Here is a 26,997-nt window from a genome sequence, read left to right as displayed (position 1 = left end):
GTTATAAACTAGTTCCCTGTGCTAGCAATTAAGGAATTGCCTTTCTGTGCAAAGAAAAATAAGCAAACTAATGGATGTACTTTTATCTGAGTGACCTTGGCTGTACCTTTTTGTGTGACAGGAATTGTTACAAAGGTTAGTGCTGTGAACCCAGCAAATTTCTGTCATCCTAAATCAGGGGTAGGGCTATGTATTGTGTACCAAATGGCTCTGGGGTTGCTGCATGGTTGCTCTCCAGACAACCCTAATACTTTTGGGTGAAAATGGCAGATGAATCTGACCTTTGGTCCCTTTCTGGCATCATAGAACACAGGCCAACATTAAGTATGTAAGGCCCCAATAAATCTAATTCCTAATTTTTATTATGTCTGTATATATATTTATTTAATTTATTTATCTGTCTGTATCAGTAACATCACTCCTGATCATATCCAAATAAACTCGCACCACTAGAATATTATATAGTGTGGTAAGTTCTTAAGCTTTTCTTTTCAGGTTCATTTCACTTAATGTGATTTTAGTTATGCTCTGAAAATGGTCATTTTAAATAACAAAATAATCTACTCTATACAAAACCATTCCTCTGAATAATCTCCCGTAAGCATATTCCTGTAATTTTTGCATTCATATTAATTGCCAGAGAAAACCATGTTTACAATAAACAACATGCAAAATATTCATAGATATGGGGTTCTTGTTAGTTTCTTTCATCATTTAACCATCACTCATTAATGTAAGAAAGTCATAACAATATTCACTTACCCTAAACAGTTTGATTTAACACAGTTCAAATTTATTTGAGTTCACAGCTCTTTCAGTTTCCACCAAACTTATTGGGGGTTTTTTTTTCTGCGAAGGTTCTCTCTATTGGACTGTATCAGCTATAAGGGCTGTTTTATTTGCCAACTTCTTCCCTACTCTTCCCTGCTTATGTATCATTCATAATGCTCAAAAAGTCCATTTCATAATAACTTTTAAAAAGTGAATCCCTTTCAAAGGTTATCATATCCAATAAGTCTCTTCACAAGTATCCATTTCCACATTTAAATTTTCCAGTAATCTGGATCTCCCTCCCTTGAGTTGCATTTCACAGCTCATATTCCACACTAGATGCCTTAGAGTGCTCTCTAGAAGTGATTCTGGGTTCCTTGGTATGTGATACACTCTGGCACATGACAAAATATGAAATTCCTAAAAAATCAAAATAATCAAAGTAGAAATCCAGCAGTGAGCTATTAGACCTCCTAGTCACTGGATCTTCAAAAGTAAGTAATAGGATGTTCAAAGTAATAGGCCAGGAAGCTGTTTGTGGTGTGGGCTGATTTATGAAAAGTCTGGCTCTTATTTTGTTTGAACTAGTTGATACTCATAATCAGATAACTTTTCCTAAAATCCCTTTCCTCAGCATACTGGTATGAATGGAAGAGAAAATAAAGAGGTTTGCAGTAGAATGGATTTTGTTATACTTTGGACTGATAAGATGACCTGCTGTGATAAACATAGCCAAGTGTAAACAAGCATTTAAGCAATCAAAATTGGGAATTAATTGCTTTCCCCCAACCTTTGGTTGGAAGGATGGGGTCAAACGCAGTATTTTTATTGTTGTTAGCAGCTGCTGTTGAAAAGGCAGGGAAAGTCCCAAAGTACATAATATATGTAGTGAGGAAATTTCAGGAGTCCAACTTCATTCCTTTGTGTAATGAAAAATCACTGAATTCTTGAATACTGTGGTCTTCAAAATAAAGTTTGCTCATTCTGGGGTAGGGAATCTTTTTCAGTGTGAGTGCTGAAAATCTTATTTGTTTAGCTATCACATGCTAACCTTTCTGATGTTTTATTTCTCAGTTCCCATATTTTTATACCTTCTTACCTGGCTTCTCTTCCCAAAGTATTCCCAGTTTACTGTCTTTATTCCTAGTCTCATATTCTTCTATTTCATCCTCTCTTTGATGGCATTTTTATTCTTCTTCCATGAGTCTGTCATTCACTGTGTGCTACACAAGGTGCTTGTTTACATCTGTGTAAGTAGGAGAATATCAAGCAGGATCAGAAGGTGGTATTACCCCCTTGGAGAGTACAGTATGTTTATAAAATTTGTGGATGACACCAAGCAAGGAGGGGTTGCAATCACTTTGTAATATAGGATTAGAATTCAAAATGACCTTGACAAATTGGAGAATTGGTCTGAAAACAACATGAAATTAAGTAAAGACAAGTGCAAAGTGCAACACTTAGGAAGGAAAAATCAAATGCACAGCTACAAAATGGGGGAATACAAAAGGTGGTAGTACTGTTGAAAAGGCTCTGTGGGTTATAGTGGATAACAAATTGAGAATGAGTCAACAATGTGATGCAGTTGCAAAAGAGGCCAATATCATTCTGGGTTGTATTAACATGAGTGTCATGTGGAAGACATAGGAACACTGGCGAGGCCTCAGCTGGAATACTGTGTCCAATGCTGGGCACCTCAGTTTAGGAAAGATATGGACAAACAGAGAGTTCAGAGGAGAGTAACAAAAATTATAAAAGATTTAGAAAGCCTAATCTCTTAGGAAAGGCCAAAAAACCTGGACATGTTTCATCTTGAGAAAAGTCAAGGGGAAGGGGTGGGGACACATTGAATAATGGTCTTCATATATGTTAAGGGCTGTTATAAGGAGGACAATGATCAATTGTTCTCCATGTCCACTGACAGTTGTGTAACCCATGTGCTTAATAGGGAGATATCTCTTTAAGACAGCCCTTGGTGGGAGGTAGGAGTGAGTTGTGTCTGGGTCATTGGTTTGGTTTTTTTTGTATGTTTGGCAATTGGTAAAAGGCCCAGTTTTTGCAACACATGGGTCTGAGTCTACCCTCACCGATGCTTATTTCGCTCAGCCATAATTGCAATGACTTTAATGGAGTTACTCCTGATTTACACCAGTGTCAGTGACAGGAGAACTGGGCCCATATGTACAGTATTTGTGATTTGTACCAATAGGCCCAGGCTACAAATCATAGAATATCAGGGTTGGAAGGGACCTCAGGAGGTTATTTAGTCCAACCCCCTGCTCAAAGCAGGACCAATCCCCAATTTTTGCCGCAGATCCCTAAATGGCCCCCTCAAGGATTGAACTCACAATTCACAGGGAGAAGCTGAGCCCAGGAGCAGAAAGCAGGCTATTGTTCCTAACTGTGAAGCATTTTGCAGCAGGGTTTTCTTTGAATCTATACACTTAACTGAGTGGTTGATTAATCAGCTGACTGGCTAGTAGTGATTTCAGAAATGGAATAGTCTGCATGGATTATAACTGAAGATTCCTACAAGCAAGTGGAGGGAAGATGTTGTTTTAGACTCAGCAACCTATATAGATTTGGTGATCAAAGACTCTAACTGAGACTTAGGTGAACTAAACCTAAGCTTTTGGGGACTCTCAGTTTCTTCCTGTGTTTCTGTGGGGACTGAACTGTTCAGATTTTAATTTGTTTTATTTATTTATGTTTATGTATAACTGTAAAGATAATGTCTGCATGGGTTATAAAATTGCCATGTTATGCTGTAAAAATTAGATTATTATTTGTTTCTTTATCATAAGATTTTATAGAGTTATTTAATTAAATTCATTTCTTTAGTTCCTTTTGGGACTTGAATGTGGGGAGGCTGATCCTGTTCAATCCTTGCTGAAAATCCTTCGAGACTGAACTCTGGGTCTCCATCTACTTTTCTATGGGAGTTGTGGGGGGTTATTAGGCACTGGAGAAGGGCAATGAAGTGAACTTTAGCCCACCCAAATTGGCGCCGAACAGACAGGGACTTGAGGATTGCTCGGAGCTCACCTCTGAATTCTTTTGAGGAATATTGCAGTTATAAAAGAATTTGGTGTTAGTGAATATTATTGAATATGTGCACTGTATTAATATTATTAAGATAATGGAAACTTGCATCAAATTAGGGTTAGATCCCTGTAGGACCATTTTGGTCAGTGATGTGTCCGCTGTTGATAGTACAGCAGAAATTAAAAGGCTATTAGAATATTTGGTCATGTGAGTAATATGAGGAGGGTGAAGGGAGAACAAAAGGATATGATTCTATGTGAATTTGATGCTGTTTCTGTGATACATAGGAAGGAAATGTGTGTTGCAGAAGCTAGGGCAGAAATGGGATATGACATTTTGAGGTTTTGCCATTTATATCCACTTGTTCTGTGCCCAGTATACCTCAGTGCAGGGATCAGGGATATTCTGTGTATTCTGACAGAGGGTTCAAGACTGAAACACGGGCTGTGGTTATACCTGTGGGTGAAAGACAGAGCAGGTGGTTAACAGATGCTACACCAGTTATAGACCAGCGTCCAGTAGACACTTCTACTCCTGCTGTGAGTCTCCTTCCTGACATGCAGGATCTTTTGTTAGAGAGGGTGCTGAAATCTGCCAGTGAAACTGTGACTGAAGTGAAATTTAAACTGAAATGTTTTTCGGGTAATTCACCCAGACCCAGTGGAGAAGTAGATTATCCTACTTGGCAAGCACAAGCCAAAGAGATGATGGAAGCCAGTGAGATTTCTGACAAAGTCAAAAGAAGGAAGATTATTGAAAGTTTATTACCTCCAGCATTGAAGGTGGCCTTAGGAGCTGGTAGCAAGGCATCCGCTGTAGAATGCTTTGATATTTTAGAGAAGGCATATGAAAGTGTCATAAGGCTCAATTTTCTGAGACACACCACCACACTAGAGAATGACCTTCTGCATACCTGACTAGACTACACGCATTAGCCAAAGAAATATTGGAGGCTGGTGGGTAAAAGATACTGTATTGGACTCTTATATACAAGATCAAATTTTCCGTGGCTCTTGGCATGAATCCTTATTAAATACACGCTTAATAAAAAGGATTAATTGTAGTGGTAGAAAAAAGAGTGTCTCTTATGCCACACTCCTTTTTGAGGTGAGATCCATTGAAAGGGCGTACTCTGATAAACAAAAAACAAAATTTAGACAAGAACTAGAAGAAAAAGGAAGGCCATTGAGTAGGAGTTGTTTGCAGTTGATAAAGGCATCTGAAAATACTTCCAACGTCCCTGAAGAAGTTACTGCAATAGACTGGAAGGAGAAATACCTGCAGGCTGAGCAGCAGTTGGTAGGACTGCAGTAGACCCAGCTGAGTTCTGAAATGTCCATTTCAGATACACAATTTACTCCTCAAAGACTCAAAGAATTTAATAAACAAGCAATACCAAGGTTTAACAGAAGAAATCCTTTATGTTTTAACTGTTGGCAAATAGGACATTTTCAAAATGAATGTCAGAATTCTCCTGACTCCAACTTAATACATCAGCAACTGACTGGTAGACATTCAAATCAGAGCTTGTGTGAGCCAGGAAGAAAAGAAACTAACAACTCTCAGAGCAAGGCTGCTAGACAATGGGTTCAGGAGACAGATGTTATCCAAATGGGTGTCAGTGAGGCCATCCAGAAGTTAGTGGGACCTGCTTGTCATGGCTGTGTTTGCCTAGATGGGGTAAAGAGTACCTGCTTAACAGTTACTGGTTCCCAAGTTACTTGCATATATGAAACTGTCTATTATGAGCATGTATCTTATCAAAAGTTACAGTCAATTGGCCGTATAGTTCAGATAGAAGGGGCAGGAAGGCAAATGGTTCCATACATGGGCTCTATAACTTTGAAGATACGATTCCCAAAGTTAATCTCTGGGACTGACAAACAACATGAGGTACTAGTCTTGATTTGTCCAGACCAACGTATGAATTAACAAGTGTTGGCGCTCATAGGCACCAATGTGCTGAAACATCTTGTAGAAAAATGGAAGAAGAAATGGGGTCCTGAATTCTTAAGTAGGATTTTATTACCAAATGAGTGGGCTGAAACTTATAATCAGTTTTTACTCAGTCAGAAGTTACAGCAAGAAGCTGACGAAGGGGCTGAAGTGGTCTTGAGAGGAAGAAAATCAGTGACAATTCTACCTGGCACATCCAAAACAGTGCCAGGAATTCTGAAGTTTGCTATGAATGAATTGGAGACTGCTGTAATGCTGGAAGATCCAGGTGTCGCAATTGGACCCAGTGAGCTAGCAGTTCTTCCTCAATTTGTTAAAGTCACTGGCTCCAGTATGAGAATAGGAGTACACGTCAAAAACTTAACAAGGAAGGATGTCATATTGAAATCTCAATCTGTCATTGTGAAGGGGCAAGCAGTGAATAAAACCAGTGCCAACCCATGTTTCAGCAGCTGCGACTAAAGAGAGAGATGGTGTCATACTGCCACTCAGTGTTGAAGGATCCCCTGTCAGTGCTGCTGAGAAGAAAAAGATTGCTGAGACTATGAGTAAGGAAGCTTATAAGGCTTTTGCTGTTCATGCAATTTGTAACCTTCATGTGGGCTAGAGTTCACTTCATTGCTCTTCTCCAGTGCCTTAAAAAAACCCAACTCCCATAGAAAAGTAGATGCAGACCCAGAGTTCAGTCTCGAAGGATTTTCAGCAAGGATTGCACAGGGTCAACCTCCCATATTCAAGTCCCAAAAGGAACTAAAGAAATGAATTTAATCAAATAACTTCATAAAATCTTATGATAAAGAAACAGATAATAATCTAATTTTACAGCATAACATGGCAACTTTATAACCCACAGACATTATCTTCACAGTTATATATAAACATAAATAAATAAAACAAATTAAAATCTGAACAGTTCAGTCCCCACAGAAACACAGGAAGAAACTGAGAGTCCCAAAAAGCTTAGGTTTAGTTCACCTAAGTCTCAGTTAGTGTCTTTGATCACCAAATCTATACAGTTTTCTGAGTCTAAAACATCTTCCTTCCACTTGCTTGTAGGAATCTTCGGTTGGAATCCATGCAGACTCTTCCTCTGTTGAAATCACTACTAGCTAGTCAGCTAACTGATTAATCAACCACTTCGTTAAGTGTATAGATTCAAAGAAAACCCTGCTGCAAAATGTTTCAGAGTTAGGGACAATAGCCTGCTTTCTGCTCCTGGGCTCAGCTTCTCCCAACTCTCACAGGACACATGGCCTTAGTAAAGAAGCTGCCCTGACTGCTTGCCCTCATGGAGTCTGACCCCAGCAACAGGGAACCTATTGAAGCATACCCAAAACTACCACACCCAATTCCAGAAGCTTCTCAATGTGGAGTGCTAAATCTGCCTAGCAACAATGACCCAGACACAACCCACTCCTACCTCTGACCAATGGGTCTCTGAAAGAGATATCTCCCCATTAGGCACATGGGTTACAGTTGGACAAGAAATAATTGTCTTAATTGGCAGCAAGGGAGGTTTAGGTTAGATATTACAGAAAAAAACCCTAACTGTAACAGTACTTAAATTCTGTAATAGACTTCCAAGGGAGGTTGTGGAATCCTCATCACTGGAAGTTTTTAAGAACAGGTTGGACAAACACCTGTCAGGGATGGTGTAAGTTTTCTTGGTCCTGACTCAGCACAAGAGGCTGGATCTGAGGACCTCTCAGGGTGTTTCTACATAGCAAAGAAAAACCTTTGGCTGGCCCATGCCAGCCAAATCTGGCTCCGGCTGCAGGGCTGTTTCATTGCTGTGTAGACTTCTGGACTTGCGCTGGAGGCTGGACTCAAGGACCCAGTGGGATGAGTATTCCAGAACCAAGTTCCAGTCCAGCCTGAGCAGTGAAACAGCCCTGCAGCCCAAGCCCCGCGAACCAGAGTCAGCTGGCATGGGCCAGCTGTGGGTTTTTCTCTGCTGTGTAGATACCCCCAAGGCCCCTTCAAGCCCTACATTTCTATGGGTATATTTACACTGCAATATAAACCCAGGTTTAGTAGAACTGGAGTTAGCAGACCCTGGGTTTGTTAACCTAAGGTTTGAGCCTCTACATTCATTTGTAACCCCAGGTTAGGAATTGCTTAATTTGGGTCCTAACCTGTGGCTCCAGTGTCTGCCCTGCATTATGCAGGCCCAAGTCCAACCACCCATATCCCAGACTTCCTATCACCATCTCAAAATGTGGCCCTCTGTCCCTTTGTTCTTGGTGCAGTGTGGGAAAACTTGACTGTCCAGAGGATAAAGAAAGTTGGATTGTGGGATATTTTTGGCAGACTCCCAGAGCACACTTTCAGTGGGGCCGTCTACAATGCAAAGCACTAGGGCTTGAACCCTGGGTCTCGGCTTGGCTCAGACTCTTCACTCCATGGGGTTCTGTGACCTTGGGTCTGAGTCCTTGTTTAGGTCTTTAAGTTACTATATAAGAAGATTATTTGCATAGTGGAATGGTCCTTAATGTAGCAGACACAGGCATAACAAGATCCAGTGCCTGGAAGCTGAAGCTAGACAAATTCAGACTAGAAGACATAATGAGGATAGTTAACCACTGGAATGACTTCCTTAGGTGTGGTGGGATACGTTACCACTCCAGTCAGGAAGGGGTTAAAAAGCTCCTCTGGGCACAATCATCCCAAACCATGTGTACCTGTGAGCAGGAATGGCTCTGTGATGTCAGTGCCCTTCTCTTCCCGCCTTCTCCACCCTCTGAGCAGCTGACAGGGGTTGGAGTAAATGACCAGCCAATAAGCAGAGCAAAAATACGCAAAACCAAACACACCCCCAGCCAGTCAATCAGTGGAGGAAAAAAAGGGAGAGCAGCACAGCAGTTTGGCATCCAGGGTAGCCTTCCTGTTCGTGCAACCTATGAGGCATGTCAAGTCTGGAGAGGGACAGCTCCTTAAATGGGAGGTCCCAAGCCCACTGCAGGGTGGCACTCAGAGGGAAGTAGAGCTAGTACACAGAGCTCCCTAGCCCCACACAGCAGGGGCTGCTTAACAGGAAAACTGCTGAAGAACATTTGCCACTTGGACCCTCTGAAGAAAGAAGAGGGACCATCTTTACTATGTTTCCTTTTTAGAGCCCAGGTTGCTCAACCTGGGTCCCTTGGACAACATCGGGGGCTAGAAGCCCAGACCCCTATGAAGAGACTATTTACCTTTGTGCCTTATTTCTAGTCTGAATTTGTCTAACTTCCTTTTCCAGACACTAGATCTTGTTACACCTTTGGTAGATCAAAGAGCCGCCTTATTATATTTCTGTTCTGCATGTAGGTTCTTATAGACCGTGATCAAGCTACCCCTTAACCTTCCCTTTGATAAGGTAAATAGAGTGAGCTGCTTGAGTCTTTCACTATAAGGCATGTTTTCTAATTCTTTAATCATTCTCATGGCTCTTCTTTGAATCTTCTCCAATTTATCAACATCTTTCTTGAACTGTGGACACCAGAACTGGACACAGCATTCCAGTAGCAGTATATTTACATGTGTATGGTGGGAGAGATATGATAAACTACATAGCCATGTGGCAAATTTCATTTTTCATATTCCTTTGACCACCTTGCATGATCTCTGCCAGGATGTGATCTAGCACACCTTTATCAAGTTGCGCATTTAAACCACAAACTGAATTCAGAAAAATTTCAGTGAACTGAAAGCATCTCAGCAATAATGCTGCAGTAAAGATCAGAATATGAGATGACCCTCCCCATAATGAAAAGACTGAACAAATTCAGTACTAGGGCTTGCTTTTGAGTAGAGAAAATTGTTTCGTAGCTTTATAAGGAGAGCTCATCATCACTTTGTGTGATACAAGTCTCTCTAGCTGCATTTTATCACTTATAATCAGTCCCTTGAAGAAGTATTTGATGGAATGAATAGAGTGGATATTAACAGTTTGGCAAGCTGTAGGATCAAGTTAACAATCATTCCTTATATTCAGATATTTAGCAAGCTGTCAACCAGATTTATTAAACACACAGAACTAGCGTCTGGAATTGTAAAGTGCAAGTGATACTGTACTTGAAAAATATACCTTTTGTTGTGTTGGACATGGATGATATCACAGATTCCAGTGAAATTCTTTGCTGCTAAAGTTAGAAGCAACATTCTGTAGACACAAGCACTTTGGAGGTGCAGTTGTTGAGAAGGGGGGTGGAGTACTCTCAGCTTGAAGGCTCCCTAAAGCAAAGAGAGAATATTACTGCTTCCTTTTTCTCAAAAGACTGGCAGATGTTCTGTATGATGAGAGATGTGTTGCTATGTACAGCAATTCTTTAGATTCAGGAGCTACAGTGAATCCCATCACTGAAATCTGTTTTCTGTTCTCTGACAGCTGTTTTTGCCATTTACTTTAAAAGCAGATGGGGGAAAATGCAAAGAAGAGCTGTCAGTTTTATTACCATGTATAATCAGCATCTGTGCAATACATTAGACTCATCAAGCAACTTACAATTTCTTCTGTGTTGTAAAAATTCTTCTGGGGTTTCTTGACTTGCTTCTTGCCACCTTCTTGTACATGAGGAAATGCTGAAATCAAACAGTTTAGATCAATTAAATGCTGAAGCCACTAACCCTGACCAAAAAACCAACAAGGAGTCCGGTGGCACCTTAAAGATTAACAGATTTATTTGGGCATAAGCTTTCATGGGTAAAAAACCCACTTCTTCAGATGCATGGAGTGAAAATTACTGATGTAGACATAAATATACTGACATCAACTACAAACTCTGACCAGATTTGCTCAATGAAATCGTGACTGGCTGAATTTTGAAAACAATTACTTGAATAATTTATTTCTGAATATGATATTTAAAGCTACAACTATTTGTTTTCTTAAACAGGATAATATATTTTATCATTAGTAAATCAATTTTTAGATTTGTTGCTGGCCCTTGATAGTGATAGTCATCTCCTCGTAAGCATATAGGTATGGCATATGTCTATACAGTATAAATTGTCTGCCCTTCCCCAGGTTCTAGTGAGCAGGCTTTGTGTATTGAAGCAGTTTTATGTAACCCATCTGCACAACTTAGAGCCAAAATGTTTATTCAGAAAAATGCCTTTTTTCTAGAGGAGCATCTAAATACATTCTGTATTTTAGATTTAAATGGAAACAAAGGTTAACCTGAAAATAAGTAGTAGTTTTAAATGTACTTGTTGTCTGTCTCTTCAAGTTGGCAAGCACTAATGAGCATCTTTGGGTTATTCAGTTATACTGTGCGCTGTAAGTTTAGAGGACACAAGAACTTGCCATTGAAATGTGTTAAGTAATTTTGCATGTCACAATGGTATAGCTCTCTGGGGTGCAAGGGAGAAGGAGCAAGCTACTCATCAGGAGCATAATTTGATTTGATTAGGTTGGGAATTGCAGCTGCAGAGAGTACCTCCATATTCTAGAATAAAAGTGGGTATTGAAGTCAGTGTGTATATGTAGTGGTGGGCAGAGGAAGGATTTGGAGGGATGGGCAGAACTCTTCACAGTATATTTCCTGGATAGAAGGAAATAGGGAATAGTCTTTGAAAGGTGTTTCAAGCAGATTAGCAACTTGATCATCAAAAGCAGGATTTCATTGTAGAGAAACCCCAACCAAAAAAAAGAGAGAGAATGTCATGAACATTAATTATTGTTTTTGTGGTGGTAAGGGCTTTATAAGGAGATCATCTTAGATGATGAACGGTCTTTCTGAGAGAGTCCAATAATTGAGGAAGCATTTACTTAACTGTAGTCCATTATCTTATCTTATTTAACATGCTGGTAGAATTGGCTGTGGCTTTTGAAGGAGAGACCATAGCCACTGTTTTGTGAAACATATGTAATCACTTCTCATAAAAAGAAAAAAGTATTTTGAGGTTCAGGTAGGAGGAGATATTTTGAGAAAGACATTTGCCATAACATCTATAGAGAACATTACAGATTCTCACAACATTTTGCACTCCTGCAGTATACCACTTTAGGCTGAGCCATGTGGTTTATGAACATTATGTAGTTGTTTTTTCAGCCCTAGCTAACTAAGCAGTTGTATTCAGGAATTCAAAATATTTCATTTAATATGAGGCAGAAATATAAAGAAGTGTTTTTAATTACTGTGGGTTTTATCAGAAGGATGAAAATTTCCTTGAGATATTACTGTATCTGTGCTTTGTGACCCTGGAATGTGTCTAATTAGATTTTTCACAGAATGATGGATGCAAATTTGCACTGTGTAAAATTTCAGCTGATTCTAGGCAGATAAAGAAGAAGATTAGAGGATAACAAAGCTTGAAAACATGAATTTGATTTGCTTTCTTTATGGACATCATGGGGGTGTAAAAGATTTTTCTTCTGTGTTTATATAATCTGATTTAACATTTTTTCTCTCTTGTACTAACCTCTTTTTCTGAAATGTGATGTGTTTTTACAGTGTACACATTAGTTGAAGGTAATAAAAGACATATTTAGATGATCCTACTATAACAAATCCTTTATCCTTGTAAGTTTATCCCAGCACTACATACTGAGTCTGTAAATCAGACCATACATCAGACTGTAAATTTTCTACTAAAAGGAAGCATTTGGTAAAACTGACATGGAGCTTATTTTATTACATACAGTGGTAACTTGGTAGTTCATTAGTCAGATGTAGCACTTTCTCTATTTTTAGAGCTGTATATTTTGTGGACAAAATTGTACAGTGGTAAATTTAATATGTCATTCTTGCCATAACAAACTACAAACACATTAAACTACACAATGTTGAATTAATAAGCAAGGCACAAATCAAATAGCAATTCAGAAAAATTCAGTTAGGCTAAGTATCTGATGTAACACAAGGCCCCCTGTGTCACCTTATTGGGCCTAGATGTTTTATAGGATAATTGATTTTTTGAAAATAGTTGTAATATATAAATTTCACCCAAATAAACACTGAAAGGTCAGAATATCACAGTTAAGTGCCTTCCTTATGATACAATATTTAATAATAATAATTAATGATTACATACTGTCTATTAGTATCATATAGTCTTTCCCTACAAACTTATATGGAGCTTCTTCTAATGTTTGTCTATTCTTGTATAATTATACTATTCTCATAAGTTACAATTGCCACAAAATGAAGTATTATCCAACTGTGGTGGAGGTGGGGTTGTATGTTTGTTTGTAGGGAACAAATGGGTAGGTTTAAAGAGATTGTTAATTCCCTATGTAAATACGTCAACATTTCACATATTTTCAAATAGCATGAACAACCACATAAATATTCTACCGACTTGGACCAGAATTATTATAACACACTGTAGCACTAATGTATTGTTCTTTGAAACCAAGAAGTCTGAATATATTATATGCTGAGGCTGAAGGATTTTACTGTTACCTGAAAAGATTTATATATATAATCCTCTGATTAGTAAGAAAAACTGTTTTACCTGCAATCTCCTGTTGCTGCTTTTCGATAAGCTGATTCACCTTTGGGGAATCTTAATTGATTTATAAAGTATTATCCAGACATCTGAGCACTCCTGAAAAATCAGGAGTGGTCAGAGGTAGTCTACAAAGCAGAGCAGGTAAGATGAAGATAAGCAGTTCATATGTGATGGTCATCATCTTGGCTGACACTGGAGACCATCAGACCATCAATCTCTGTAGTTTGAGTTTACAAGCCAGAATCTATAGCTCAGGCTGTTGGAGACTCACACCCAGGATGGATCAGCAGGGTAGATGTGTAACACAGACTATTCACTGCCACACATGTGCAAGAATCTATGTTTACTCAATATATGAAAACCTTTAGGCGAAACCCAAGAAGTTAAGAAAATTAATTAGTCCTGAACTTAGTCAGAATACATGTCATAGGTGTGAGAAGGGTTAACAAAGAGGTAAATAAAGAACAGGAATGAATAGTCAGTTTTCATCATGGCAAAAAGTTAAGTCTTATGCCACAGGTTTCAATACCAGTGTTAAAAATATTTATTAATAACCTAGAAAAGAGTTGAGTAGAGAGGTGGCAAAATTTGCAGATAACACAAGATTATTTAGATTATTAAAACAGAAGATGTAGGAACTTCAGAGGGACCTTAAATTCATAATAGAATGACTGATTAAGTACAATGTTGACACATGCATGGTAATACATATTAAGATAAAATAATATAATTGTAACTCAGCATGCATGCCCCTTTAAGAGCAGGTGAATCAGTGTGCCTTGTATTGAGGCTTGGCCCTTTAAGGCAAGGGGATTTTGGACAGCATTGTTCCCCTGGGCAGTCCAGAAATCAGGTGACCAAGAGGCAGCATGTGACTAGCAGGCTATATACAGAAATGACTGTCGTTCAGAAAGGAGGTACCAGAGGCAGGGCAAGATCAGGAGAATAGCTACAAAGTTTTCTGTAACTTTGTGTGACATTTTATGCAAATTATTTAATTAGCCAATTGCATGTGCCAATAACATCATTTTTTGAAATACTGTGTGGATTTAGTGCTGATGCAAGGTGTTGGATTGAGACTAGATTTCTTTACACAGTTCCCCCACCTAGTGGGAGCAAGGTATGACGGACAGACTCATAGATTTCAAGATCAGAAGGGACCATCATGATCGTCCTGTACATTGCAGGTCACAGAACTTCACCCACCCACTCCTGTAAGGTTTCCCATAACCTCTGGCTGAGTTACTGAAGCCCTCAGATTGTGGTTTAAAGACTTCAAGTTACAGGGAATCCACCATTTACACTGGTGTAAACCTGCCAGTGACTCGTGCCCCAGGCTGCAGAGAAAGGCAAACTCCACCCTGGTTTTCTGCCAGTCTGACTTTGGGAGAAATTCCTTCCCAACCCCAAATATGGCTATCGGTTAGACCCTGAGCATTTGGGCAAGACCGACCAGCCAGATACCTGGGACAGAATTCTCTGTAGTAACTCAGAGCCCTCCCCATCTAGTGTCCCATCTCCGGCTGTTGGAGATATTTGCTGCTAGCAGTCGCAGATCAGCTACATGCCATTGTAAGCAGTCTCATACCATCCCCTCCATAAACTTATCAAGCTCAGTCTTGAAGCCAGTTAGGTTTTTTGCCCCCACTGCTTCTCTTGCAAGGCTGTTCCAGAATTTCACTCCTCTGATGGTTAGAAACCTTAGTCTAATTTTAAGCCTAAATTTGCAGATGGCCAGTTTATTTGCATTTGTTCTTGTGTCCATAGTGGTGCTTAACTTAAATAACTCCTCTCCCTCCCTGGTATTTATTCCTCTGATATATTTATAGAGAGCAATCATATCTCCCCTCAGCCTTCACTTGTTTAGGCTAAACAGGTTCTTTGAGTCTCCTCTCATAAAGTAGGTTTTCCATTCCTCGGATCATCCTAGTGTCCCTTCTCTGGACCTCTTCCAGTTTCAGTTAACCTTTCTTAAACATGGGAGACCAAAATTGCACACAGGATTCCAGATGACAGGACCTTTATTCTTTGCACATCAAAAGAAGGGGGCAGAGGCTTGTGGGAAGCCAGAGGGTAGTCTGAAAGGGGGTGTGGTTACTGGGCAGAAGGGAACCTGAGAGTGCAAAGTGGGGATTGCCTTGGGATGGCATTGGTTCCATTCACTCATGTCCCCTGTATTAGTCATTAGCTCCCATCACCCCCATTTTGTTCCCCCATTAGTCACTGCTCTCCACAACAACTGCTTCCTTTTAGCTGCCCCAGTACCCTCTGTCCCCACCTTTCCTTCAGGTAGCCTCTCACCTCCCCTTCCCTGTCCCCCGATAGCTCTTGCCACTCAATTCTCCAACTGTTTCTCTGTCCTCCCTATTTTGTACCACTAGTTCCTTGTTTCCCCTCCCGCTTACCCACTGTTGCCCCTCATCTCTCCTGGCAGTGCACTGACACTGTGCGGCTTCTTCTCTGCTGAGCTACACGTAGCACTGGGGGGAAAGAGTAGCCGGGTGGGGAGGCAGAGAGGCTGCCTCGCTGTATGTTCAGCAGATGCCACAGGAGCCTCTGGTGGGAGCCATGATAGACTACAGCCCAGAACCACATGATTGCCTAGGCCCACCAGAATGCATAACATCCAGGCTGCTCTTTGGGAATATGTGAAGAGAGACTTGGTGCATTTCCTGGAGCTCACTATCTCCCTTTGGTCCATTCCTCAGTCTCTCTTCTCTCACCATTGGTTGGGATTAGAAGGATTAGGAAAGGCTCGTCCTCCTGTCTTTTGCTTGCTCACAGCCTTCCCTGAAGCAGAGGAGGAAGAAGTATTGCTGCTGGGGTTTGTACAATGACTTTTTATCTCTGGCAATATGCAGAGCTGCTGGGGATTTAACGGAATGGGGCCTAGCTGGTAGGGTCTCTTGTGGGAACTAGGACTGTCCTTGGTGGCTGCATGGGAAGCATCTGGCCCCTGCATCTTTTTTTCCTCACTCATTCTTACAATTCAGATGATCAAATGGGCCCCATAAATGAGAGGATAAAGATGTGGGTATGACGGGATCCCTGGGGTACAACCCGGAAGTGTGGGACTGCTGTGCCCCCTTAATTCTCCAGTCTGGGCTGTTTCTCACCATGCTTTGCCAGTGACAAGCAGCAAACCCCTCCAAGCCCTGTTACCACTCAACCACCAGCATGCAGAGGCACACTTAGCTAAGTTGCATGGATGCTCTTCAAGCCACTCATGAACTATACACAGGGAAACACCAGCAAATCTCCCAAGCCCCCTGCCTTGCACCCCAGAAGTATACTATCTTACACTGCTCAAGTCCTTCTCTTGAACAATCCAAGCTCATTAATTAGTTCTCCACTTCGTTAAAAGGAAAGTGGACATGCACTAGCATATGTAATCTGAACAGATTCCCCAAGCACTTGGGAGAAACTCACTGGTAAGAATAAAATGTTAAAGTAAGTTTATTAACTACAGAAAGATTATACATAATTAAAAGTAGTAGGTATAAAGGTCAGGGATAGTTACTTCAGAAAATGAATATTAAACACGCATTCTAAATCCTAAACTTTTAGACTAAGCAAGTTTTGAATCAAACAACTTTTCTCACCCCACTGGATGTTGCAAGTAGGTTACAGTTCTTAATAAACAGGCTGAACTTCCTTCTCAGTCTGGGACCAATCTCGTCAGTTCAAAGTCTTTATCTTCCCAGCATTTTTGTTCCTTCTCCATAGGTGCGGGAGGAGAAAAGTGGTCTCGTGATGCCACTGCCCCTTATTTTATACTCTCAGTCAAGTCCCTGGTGGGTCTTGCTGAGTCACAGAGTTGAGCAGTCCCCATTGTATGGTGCTTGCACAACTATCTCTTACAGAATTGTAAATCTCTTGTTTACAATACCCCTGCTGATCAATGGTCGTCTAGGTGTGGGTCACCACCCTTTTATTCACTGGAGAGCTAGTAGTGGGCATCTCCCAGACTCAAACAGCATATTTCAATAACAATCATAGAGCGAAATCTCATAACCTAATACCCAAAATGATATACATCTTTTGACAGAACAATGAGTTTCACCAGATCATGACCTTTCATATGATACCTTGCAAGGCATGCCTTGTATGAAATACCACAACCATGTACCAGTGATGAATATGGGAGTTACTGGGTGCTACTTTGAGGTACAGCATGTCACAGTGGGTCTAGCCCACATGATGCAGATGAGTGGACAGTGCTGCATCATGGTTTCAGAAGCCTTTTTGATGAACAATCCCTGCATGAATTTTACAACATGTGATTCCAAATACCCAGTGCAGTAAATTCACAAAACCTAGATTCCTTATGTTAAATAGATTTTCAATTTTCTATTTTATATTGCTCTGAGGTACACATGTCCAACTCCCATGGATTGTGGTAGGATTTGCATGCTTATATGTGAAAAGAGAATGTGACCCTTATTTCATAGGCACATTAGGTAGGTTTTGAACTACAATGTCTATACTGTTTATATTTTGTGGTGGGGCTAGGAAACGGCGAAATAGACTGTATAATTTCATTTTGAAAAGCAAAGCTTCCTATACTTCTGAGAGTTGCAGAGAATATGAAAAAATCACCATAGTTTACAATCTTATTACTTTTAAATGGATCGTTCTATTTAAACCCATTGCTAAGACTGTATGTTCCATGGTAAAGATCTCCAAACATTTCCTTTTTATAGATAAGTCTCAGTACATAGTTTTGAATAATTATGTAAAACAATTATTTATCAGTTATTTTGGACTTAGTGGGTCAAAATCATCCCTGTCATAACTCCTTTGAAAGCTAAATAGTATTAGCTGAGAGAAATTTGTCACGTTATATCTAAATTGACGGTAAACAACTGACAGTTCATATGTATTCACCTGGATCCTCCCTTTATATTTTTATATGGTGCCTTGCCTTTCTGGATGCTATAACTCTCTGGGAACCTACAGATGCAAGTGCATGATGGAAATTTTCAAATAAAAATGTAGTAGCTTTTTTATGATTACAAATAGAAGTGTACCTAGAGTTATAACCCTAACACACACAGTGTTCTCCAAAGAAGTTGCTTCCACCCGCTAGGAAGGTTTCAGTAGTGCTTGCGAACTGTTTGACTTTATAGTAAATGGGCAGTAGAACTTCCTCAGCGTAATCTTTCCACGTGTATACTCCTGATGCTACTATTAATGATCCTAAATAAATATGCTTACAGTGTGTCCTACTGAGATGGAAAACAAGTTCACATTCTACATTGTATCTACAGCAATCGTCATCCACATCATTATGCATATATGGGAAGGTGGCAGTTAATGTAGAGTAAAAAGTTAGGCACAATACTGGTTAAAAACAATAGTGGGAAGTGAAGACATGCAATCTTGATACTTAAGATAAAAATAACCTTGTTACCTAGTAAGCTTAAAGAAATTGTTTAGCAGTTCACATGCAAAACCATGACACCAGCAATGTTGCAAGTGCCAGCATATCTGTTATTCAGTGCTAGTATTCTTGCTCAAATTTTCCTACAACTTAGATACTTGAGTGTCTAACTTGTTTACATAAATCTCTTACTCCGTCTAATGTGTAAATATGAATCCCTGGCAAGTGTTTGGAGTTTCATAAAAGTGTAAGACTACTAAACTTACATAATTTAGATCTGAAGAAAGAGTTTAATTATTTGTACTTCTTGACTGAATTACACAAAAATCCCAGATAAGTTACATGTCAGATCAGATCAACCTGTAATTTATAGTGTTGCAACTCTGTATGTGAAGAAGAGAACATGCTTATATGACCAAAAATTGATTTTTTGAAATTAAAACAGTTACTGGCCCTGATTCTCATGGCATAAACCTGTACTGTAGTAGAAGGGAAAAGTAACTATGAATAAATACATCTCTGCTAATTTATTCTGACATGAATATACACATTTTAGATTGTTCTTCAGCATTACATTTTTGTATTTTTATGGTATTGTTTTTCTTTGCAGACGGTTGGAGCAAAATTCAATCAAGGTCATCCCTCCTGGAGCTTTCTCACCATATAAAAAGCTTCGAAGAATGTGAGTGAGAAATATTTTAGAATTATATAAAAACATTTTCATAAAACAGGTCATGGTCATACAAAGAAATTCCCATCAAAGTATGAGTATTTAAGAGTGTTTGACAGCCAGAGGATTAACTAATATGGCTGTCTGATTGCTTAGATCGTATAGTGCCTTTGTCATGTTAATAACCATCACTGGTAACTCAATGTAATGATACTAAGTAATATGAATGTATATAGAGAGAAATAGTGTGTCACTATAATGAAAATAATTGCTTAACAGATTTTTTTGGAACATATTTTGAAATGACATACCGTTGTCATTTCATAATTCCATTGATGCTGTAAGGTCCTGTTGCCATATCAACCTAACTCAAAGAATGCTTCATAAAATATATTTAACTCTTTTATTATTACGAAAAATAAATCTAATAATCATTTTGTATGACTATTTATTTTATATAACCATGTGATGTTTCAGTGTAATATGGTGATTTTAGTGCTTTGATGTTTTAATTTTTCAACTTTGTCTCACGAGGCCAAAATAAATATTTAGGTTTATCCTTTTCTCCAATGACCGAAGCTAATTACATAATATTTTAATAGTTATTTTCTGTGGAATGGGTTAGAATTCATTTAATATACCCTTGTTTCTTATTTTAGTGACCTGAGCAATAACCAGATCTCTGAGACCGCTCCAGATGCTTTCCAAGGCCTGCGTTCACTCAATTCACTGTAAGTATCAATTTGATTTTCTCAAAAGAAAGGCAAAATTTCTAACACTTGTGGTATTCAATTTTTTAAAATGCTTGTCTTAATGCAAAATTCTCATTTAATTTTCATTTTTCTTGCCTTTGAAAGCTGTAAGATAATGTCAGAGATGTCAGAACTATAACCTGACATCATATTGTGGCTGAACACTAAAATTTCTTAAATTCAGGTCTTGAGAAGGATCCATGTGCTACTAATGTAAAAAGGTCCCAGCTGGATCCTTCGATAACTTGGAGCAGGGTATGGAAAATGCACCTCTTCTCATGCCATATTCACTCATGTTAAATTGAAAAATATTGCCTGGAGTAAACTCATGATGATTTAAAATTTGTTCCAAGTTGAAAATTGAGGGGTTTGTCCACTGTTTATCATGATGGTTAGCAGAAATTATGACAATTCACACTGATCAGTTTTGTGAATAAGCTTACAAAGTGAATACTGATAGCCTCAAGCTACTTTACTCGCCATCAGTTAGAGAACAGAACCTTTTGTTTTTTCAACTTCTGTCATTTGATCCTTAATTATAATTAAGTACTGTTTTACTGCTCCTACTTGACTTTGTTTTCACAGAATTGGCTACTTCAGAAATACTTTGAAGTGGAATGGAAGTTCATACAGTTTCTTTAAAATTACTTCCTTTATTGCAGACAGGGCTTCCACTACTTTGGCTGTTCTAAAGGATTCTAAATATAGTGATTTTTTGTTTGTTTGTTTGTTCCCCTAAGGAGCATCCATTTTATTTTCAACACATCCCATTCTAGCTGCTTTTTCACATTAAAAGATTGGCTCCTCTTAAAGCTGTATAGGAAGATGCTATGCAAGCTGCTTCTCAAATTACTTCAGCAGAAATTGTCTAAGTACCTGGAACCAGCTGGTTTCAGAGTAACAGCCGTGTTAGTCTGTATTCACAAAAAGAAAAGGAGGACTTGTGGCACCTTAGAGACTAACCAATTTATTTGAGCATAAGCTTTCGTGAGCTACAGCTCACTTCATCGGATGCATACTGCGGAAGTGAAGAAAGAGATTGATAGAGCCAGAAGAGTTCCCAGAAGTCACCCACTACAGGACAGGCCTAACAAAGCTGTTCTGTTATAAGAAAAAAAATCATAATTGTAATTAATTTTTTCTAACTAAAACCAAAAATTAGGAAATTATGGATTTTAGAGAATAGATCTTTCCACATAAGCATTTACCTAATGAAGAGAGATTGCCCTCTGTGAAATAATCTCTCCTCAAATAATACTTTTGAAGATCTGACAGGACAAATGATTATAGCATTCTGTGATTTAGTTAAGAAAAATATTGCATAAGTGCTACCTACAGGAAATCTTGACTTAAGGAGCTAAATGTAACTTGCTCTGGTTTTCCATGTATCATAGAATCATAGAATATCAGGGTTGGAAGGGACCTCAGGAGGTCATCTAGTCCAACCCCCTGCTCAAAGCAGGACCGATCCCCAATTAAATCATCCCAGCCAGGGCTTTGTCAAGCCTGACCTTAAAAAATGTATGGGCTGGTCTCTTTGTAAAAGGCACTGGTCTGGGAATTGAAGACTCGGGTTCTGCTCCCCACTCTGCCATCAACGTGGTGTATGATCTTCAGCTAATAATTTTGTTTTTCTGCACTTGACTTTCCCCATCTGTAAAATAGAATGTCATATGCACCCTCTTAGTAAAATGCAAAGAGATCTTTGGATTAAAAAGTGCTAGAAAAAGAGCTAAATCTTATTGTACTGTGTGCATATACCATAATGCACATTTTATTAGTCTGTGTTGTTTTCTTAAGGTTGCAAAGCCAAGAACTCAAAAGCTAGGAAGTACCACATATACTCATTCATAAGCCGAATTTTTTTAGTAAAAAAGGGAAGCATCAGAGAAGGGGGTCGGCTTATGAATGGGTATAGAGCGGGAGAGGTGGGACACAGCCCCTCCCCCCCCCCCCAACAGAGGGGGCAAGAAGAGGCAGTACAGCCAGAAGGGAATAAGCGGGGCCAGAGTCTCTCTGCTCCTGACCACGCTGCTCTCCCCCGAGCCTCCGAAGCAGCTGCAGGTCTGGGGCTGGCAGGCTGCGGCCGCGCCCCCCATAGCAGGCTGTGGCCACGCTGCCTGGCCCGCCGGAGCACGCTGTGGCCATGCCACCTGGCCCAGCCCACTGGAACATGCTGTGGCTGCACCGCCCGGTCTGGCCCGCCGAAGCAGGCTGCAGCCGTGCTGTCCAGCCTGCCGGAGCAGATCCAGCCAGGCCAGAGACATCCTCCCCTGGCCCTCCCCAGATAAGGTGGGAAGGGATGGGATGGGGAGAGTGTGGGGTTCCCAGGCTAGGGGTGGGGTCATGTGGGGGGTGGTCACAGGGTTACTCCCAAAAAAATTTTCCCACCAGTTGCTGTTCCGGCCCATCAGAGTAAGCAGCTGGCGCGCCGGGCCACTTTGTTTCCTTAGGTTTACCTCTGTGCCTGCGGACGCTCAAGGTAAACAAACCATCTCTACCCGCCAGCGGCTTATCCTGATGGCCTGGGAGCCAAAGTTTGCTGACCCCTGAATTATAGGGTCGGCTTATGAATGGGTCATAAATATTTTCCATATTTACTTATCCATCTTGGAGGGGTCGGCTTATAAACAAACCGGCTTATGATTGAGTATATACAGTATTATTGCTGCATTTTTTTTTTTAATTTTACAAACCTACTTTAACATGCACATCGGTTGTTGCCTCCAGGGTCTTCACAAGGTGCCATTGTTGGTCTCAGAGCTGCAGTTTGGGAACCTTTACTGGCCTTTTAAATAATTTTCTTAGTCAAATGAACATTCTGACTTATATCATGTGTCACAGTAAAGAAGGTGATATATTTCATTAGGAGATATGGCAGATCAGTGTGCTGGGGATTAGCAAGTAAACTCTTCCACTTCTGAAAGAGTAGGATAGGGTTTTATTTTAGTGTCTTCTGTAGACTCAACAATGAGAAACAAATTCAGACAAATCTTTAGTGTCAGGGTGTCTCTGTCAGTGATACTGGCTGCTATCTGGAGCTATGTGGTACATTTTGAAAAAAAATTGCTTAGAAGAAAGTCGTCTTGTCAGTACTTATACTTTATTACCCACTGACCAGTTCATCAGTAGACTAAGTTTCCTATCAACTTGTTAAAGTAAAGTAGATACTTGGGCCCTGATCCTGCAATGGTCTTTGTAGGAGCAGATTTCTGCACCCATACAGGGGAGCTTGCCGAGGTCTTAGTTTTAAGTCCCAAATGTCTTGGTTATTTCTGTTTAGAATCATTTCAGGGAAGATGGAAGAAGTTTCTTTCTGTCTTCCAAGTCAGATCCAGAAAACCTGTATCTTAATAGTAGCCACCTTGATTGGTTTTTTTCTGTTACAGTGTCCTCTATGGAAATAAAATTACAGAACTTCCTAAAGGCCTGTTTGAAGGACTCTTCTCTTTACAATTGCTGTGAGTATTTGTTTAATGCTTACCTCATTTTGAGTTAACTGGTGGGAGAGGAGATGGTTCTTGAAACTTTGATATGTACCCAGAAAAGAAGGGATAGGAAATTATCCCTATATGCAATATCAGATGCGCGGTGAAATCATTAATTTTAGTAGATGAAACTAGAGGTGTCAAGACTTCTAGATTCTATCCCTGGCTCTGACTTTTGTTTGTAAGGTGTTCCTTTGATCAAGTCATATACACTCTGTATCCCAGTTTGCCCCCCATTAAAATGGATATAATGTTAACCTGTCTTGTGAAAATTAGATAACTGTGCAAGGTGCTTTGAGATCCTTGAGCAGAAGGTGTTGTATACAGTGAGTACCAGTAGAGAGTCTACATTTATCACAGTAGAAATATTTGATTTAACAGTGAGTATCAAGAGGAGCATCATGGTGATATGTTTTTCAGCCTTTCTCAAAAGATTCAGCAGGATTGACAGTGCAGTTGTAGTACTGTCTAAAAATGGATTGTGTGCACTAAGCCATAAATCAGCAGTGATGTTCTGCAGTGGAGAATCTGGGAATCGCTGGCTTGTAGCTGTAAAGTCTGATGATCTTAGAAAATAACATCTATCCACTTGATTAGAAGCATTTCTTGCCCAGACTTTATAGAGATGTGATATGGCAAAATTTCTCCTTCACTTGTGGAAGAAAGTGGCAAACTAGGAAGTCAGTGATGTGAAAATATAAATCATAGCACCATCTGGGGTTGATGTTTCATCTTTAGATCCTGATACAGTACTCAGGAAAGCATTTACCTTTGTTTCCTTCTGAGAGGAGTTTGTTACCAAGAATTATATTTATTCACTGAAAGATCAAAGATAAATCTTTGTTTCTATTCATGCTATATTGAAAGCTCCACTATACTCTGATAAAATAAGGAAAGGAGCTACAAAATTTATTTGAAGTGCATGTCCTCCCTTGACCACACTTCTATTCAAATACAAATCCACCTTTACATTGCAGTAAAACCCAGTTTTTCAAAGCATAGAACACACTAACTTCACTATTCACCCTCATAAATGAAAAAAGGGGAGAATAAGAAAGGGATTTGATTTTAAAAATCCAACAAGTTTCATGGTATACTTAAAATTTTTTGTTGTTTAAAAGAGGTAATAGATTTCTGTAAAAACATTCTTCCTTTTTATATTTGTAATATGGGAGGGACAGGGCAAAAGGGTTTGTCTTTGGAGATGGAGAAGAAAATCAAATCCAGGATAGCTCTGGACTATATCTTATTCTGTGCCATCAGTTTTTTACTACAACTTCTGGAAATGTGGCAGTATGCTGATTAGTAAGATGTAATTAAGCATGCCACTGTACATCTCTTCCAGCTAATGAACACAGTGTTCAGTCCTCCTTTTGGGAAAAAGGCAAAGTTTTCCTTGCCCAGACTTGACTTCTCAAGCTCATTTCCTTGCTCAGATAAACACCACTTATATACATTCCATGAACATACACAACACTGCGATTTTACTAAAGAAGTTAGTGCATTTCAATTTTTATGTGTAAATGGTACAGAATAATTACAGAACACCTAAATAAGTTTTTAATTCAGTAAAAAAAAAAATTGTGCGCTTGTTAATTAAGGCTTGTATAATATCAAACAAAATAATCTTGTTCCAGTTACAAATGGGTACAAGGAATTATTAGTGATAGCACAGTGAAGCTTGAGTGACAGTAAACTAATTCTTTCTATTTTATAATTGTCTTTCATATAACAGATTATTAAATGCCAACAAGATAAATTGCCTACGAGTAGATGCTTTCCAAGATCTACACAACCTGAACCTTCTCTCTTTGTATGATAACAAGCTTCAAACCATTGCTAAAGGCACCTTTTCACCCCTACGTGCAATTCAGACTTTGTATGTATACTTTTACTTGTGTTGTATGTAATGGAACTTTCTATTTATGTTTGTCTTCTATAACATAAGAGCATTTCAGGAATAGTTGAGACTAATTGCAAATAATGTGTAAAAAAAAATTTTTTTTCCCTTCATGAAAGGCATTTGGCTCAGAACCCATTTATTTGTGACTGCCATCTGAAGTGGCTGGCGGATTATCTTCATACAAACCCTATTGAGACCAGCGGTGCCCGTTGCACCAGCCCCCGCCGTCTGGCAAACAAAAGGATTGGCCAGATCAAAAGCAAGAAATTCCGCTGCTCAGGTAATTTGCTTAGTTCAGCTGCTATTTCTCTTTTCTTGCCAAAAACAGTGGTTACAGAAGTTTTAATAAAAGCAGCTGGTTCTCTACTGAATTATTAAACATTGCAGAACCTTTTTTGTTCTTCTACTGAACAAAGGGGAAAATAATGGGCGGCTCACATTATCTGATCTTGGAACATAGTGTAGTTAACACATTTGGCACTAAATCTAACTAGCACTAAATCTAACAGAGGAAATGTAATATACAGAACTTCAGAATGAAATGATAGAGTTATTCTCTACAAGGATCACCATCGTAAATCATTTAAACAAAGTTTCACAAGGCTTTGGAATACATGAAAGATCTAAATATTTCCAGCTAAATATGGAAACATGACCTATTCATGTTACACAGGGAGCTTACCTCATACTGAAATTTACTGTTTGCTTTTTCTAATCTTATTCCATTTCCTACTTACATTTTTCCAAGCCCTAACCTCTGTCATATGGCATCCAGCTGTTCCAGGTGCATTTCACATTCTACAGTTTATTCAGCCTTGAGTGCAACTACCAAAGGAAAACTGTTTATTATCCATGTTCCGGATATAGTTATAACTATTCACATGTCATTTATCAGCTTTTGCGGTGAATACACTTTTTTTCACGTAATTATCTGCGGTTAACTGTAGTCCATACTTAATCTAGTAGAACGCATTCTCTGCTTGCTGACATTCAGGTGCATCTTCTATTTTTTCTCTTTGTTTTTATTTAGCTAAAGAACAGTATTTCATTCCAGGTAGGTTTGGCTCTGCAGTAAGACTGACTAACTGCAGACACCCTCTCCTCTCCCCACCCAAAAGCAAAATTTGTCATAGCTTTAGGAAACAGATGCATGTGTTTTAAGTATAGTCAATACTCTGTAGATAGATATATTTTCTTGTGTAGATTACTAGTAGTTCTGTTTTCTGAATACGAGGGCTTTGCATGCAGCTCCTGATATCTTTTTTGTCTCACAAATCTGCACATAGCCTATGAAAATGATACTTTTATTTACATTAGTTAGAAGGTTGCACCTGTTACTATATATTCCAACTGACATCTTTACCTACCTTGTATATCTTACCTACTGTAACACTACTGTTTTTAAAATGTAGCTATTGAGCTGCTTTTAAACACAGAAAATCTTCCTTCTGTCAAAGAGCTAGTACAACTTAAAGCCACTTTAAAAAAAAAGGAACCCTTTCTTGCTTTGCTTTTATGCTTTAAACCAGCAGTTCTCTGCTGTGTATCTGCAACTATTACTTGCTCACCTGTGACCCTGTGATTCCTGTGTTTTA

At 39.3% G+C, this 26,997-nt stretch overlaps 1 protein-coding gene across 10 annotated transcripts in view; it reads left to right on the top strand.

The window, feature by feature from the left end:
• Positions 1 to 26,997, top strand: part of SLIT2 (slit guidance ligand 2) — a 411,548-nt gene that overhangs the window by 282,187 nt on the left and 102,364 nt on the right. For all 10 annotated transcript variants that reach the window (XM_043544596.1, XM_043544595.1, XM_027832060.3 and 7 more), the window contains 5 exons: positions 19,200 to 19,271; positions 19,919 to 19,990; positions 23,401 to 23,472; positions 25,235 to 25,378; positions 25,519 to 25,682. In XM_043544596.1, the coding sequence (XP_043400531.1) occupies positions 19,200 to 19,271; positions 19,919 to 19,990; positions 23,401 to 23,472; positions 25,235 to 25,378; positions 25,519 to 25,682 (524 nt within the window). The remainder of the gene's footprint in view (positions 1 to 19,199; positions 19,272 to 19,918; positions 19,991 to 23,400; positions 23,473 to 25,234; positions 25,379 to 25,518; positions 25,683 to 26,997) is intronic.

The sequence above is a fragment of the Chelonia mydas genome, chromosome 4 (genome assembly GCF_015237465.2).
Source record: "Chelonia mydas isolate rCheMyd1 chromosome 4, rCheMyd1.pri.v2, whole genome shotgun sequence".
NCBI classification, from domain to species: Eukaryota; Metazoa; Chordata; order Testudines; family Cheloniidae; genus Chelonia; species Chelonia mydas.
The sequence above is the reverse complement of the archived record's forward strand: the minus strand, read 5'-3'. Positions and strand labels throughout refer to the sequence as shown.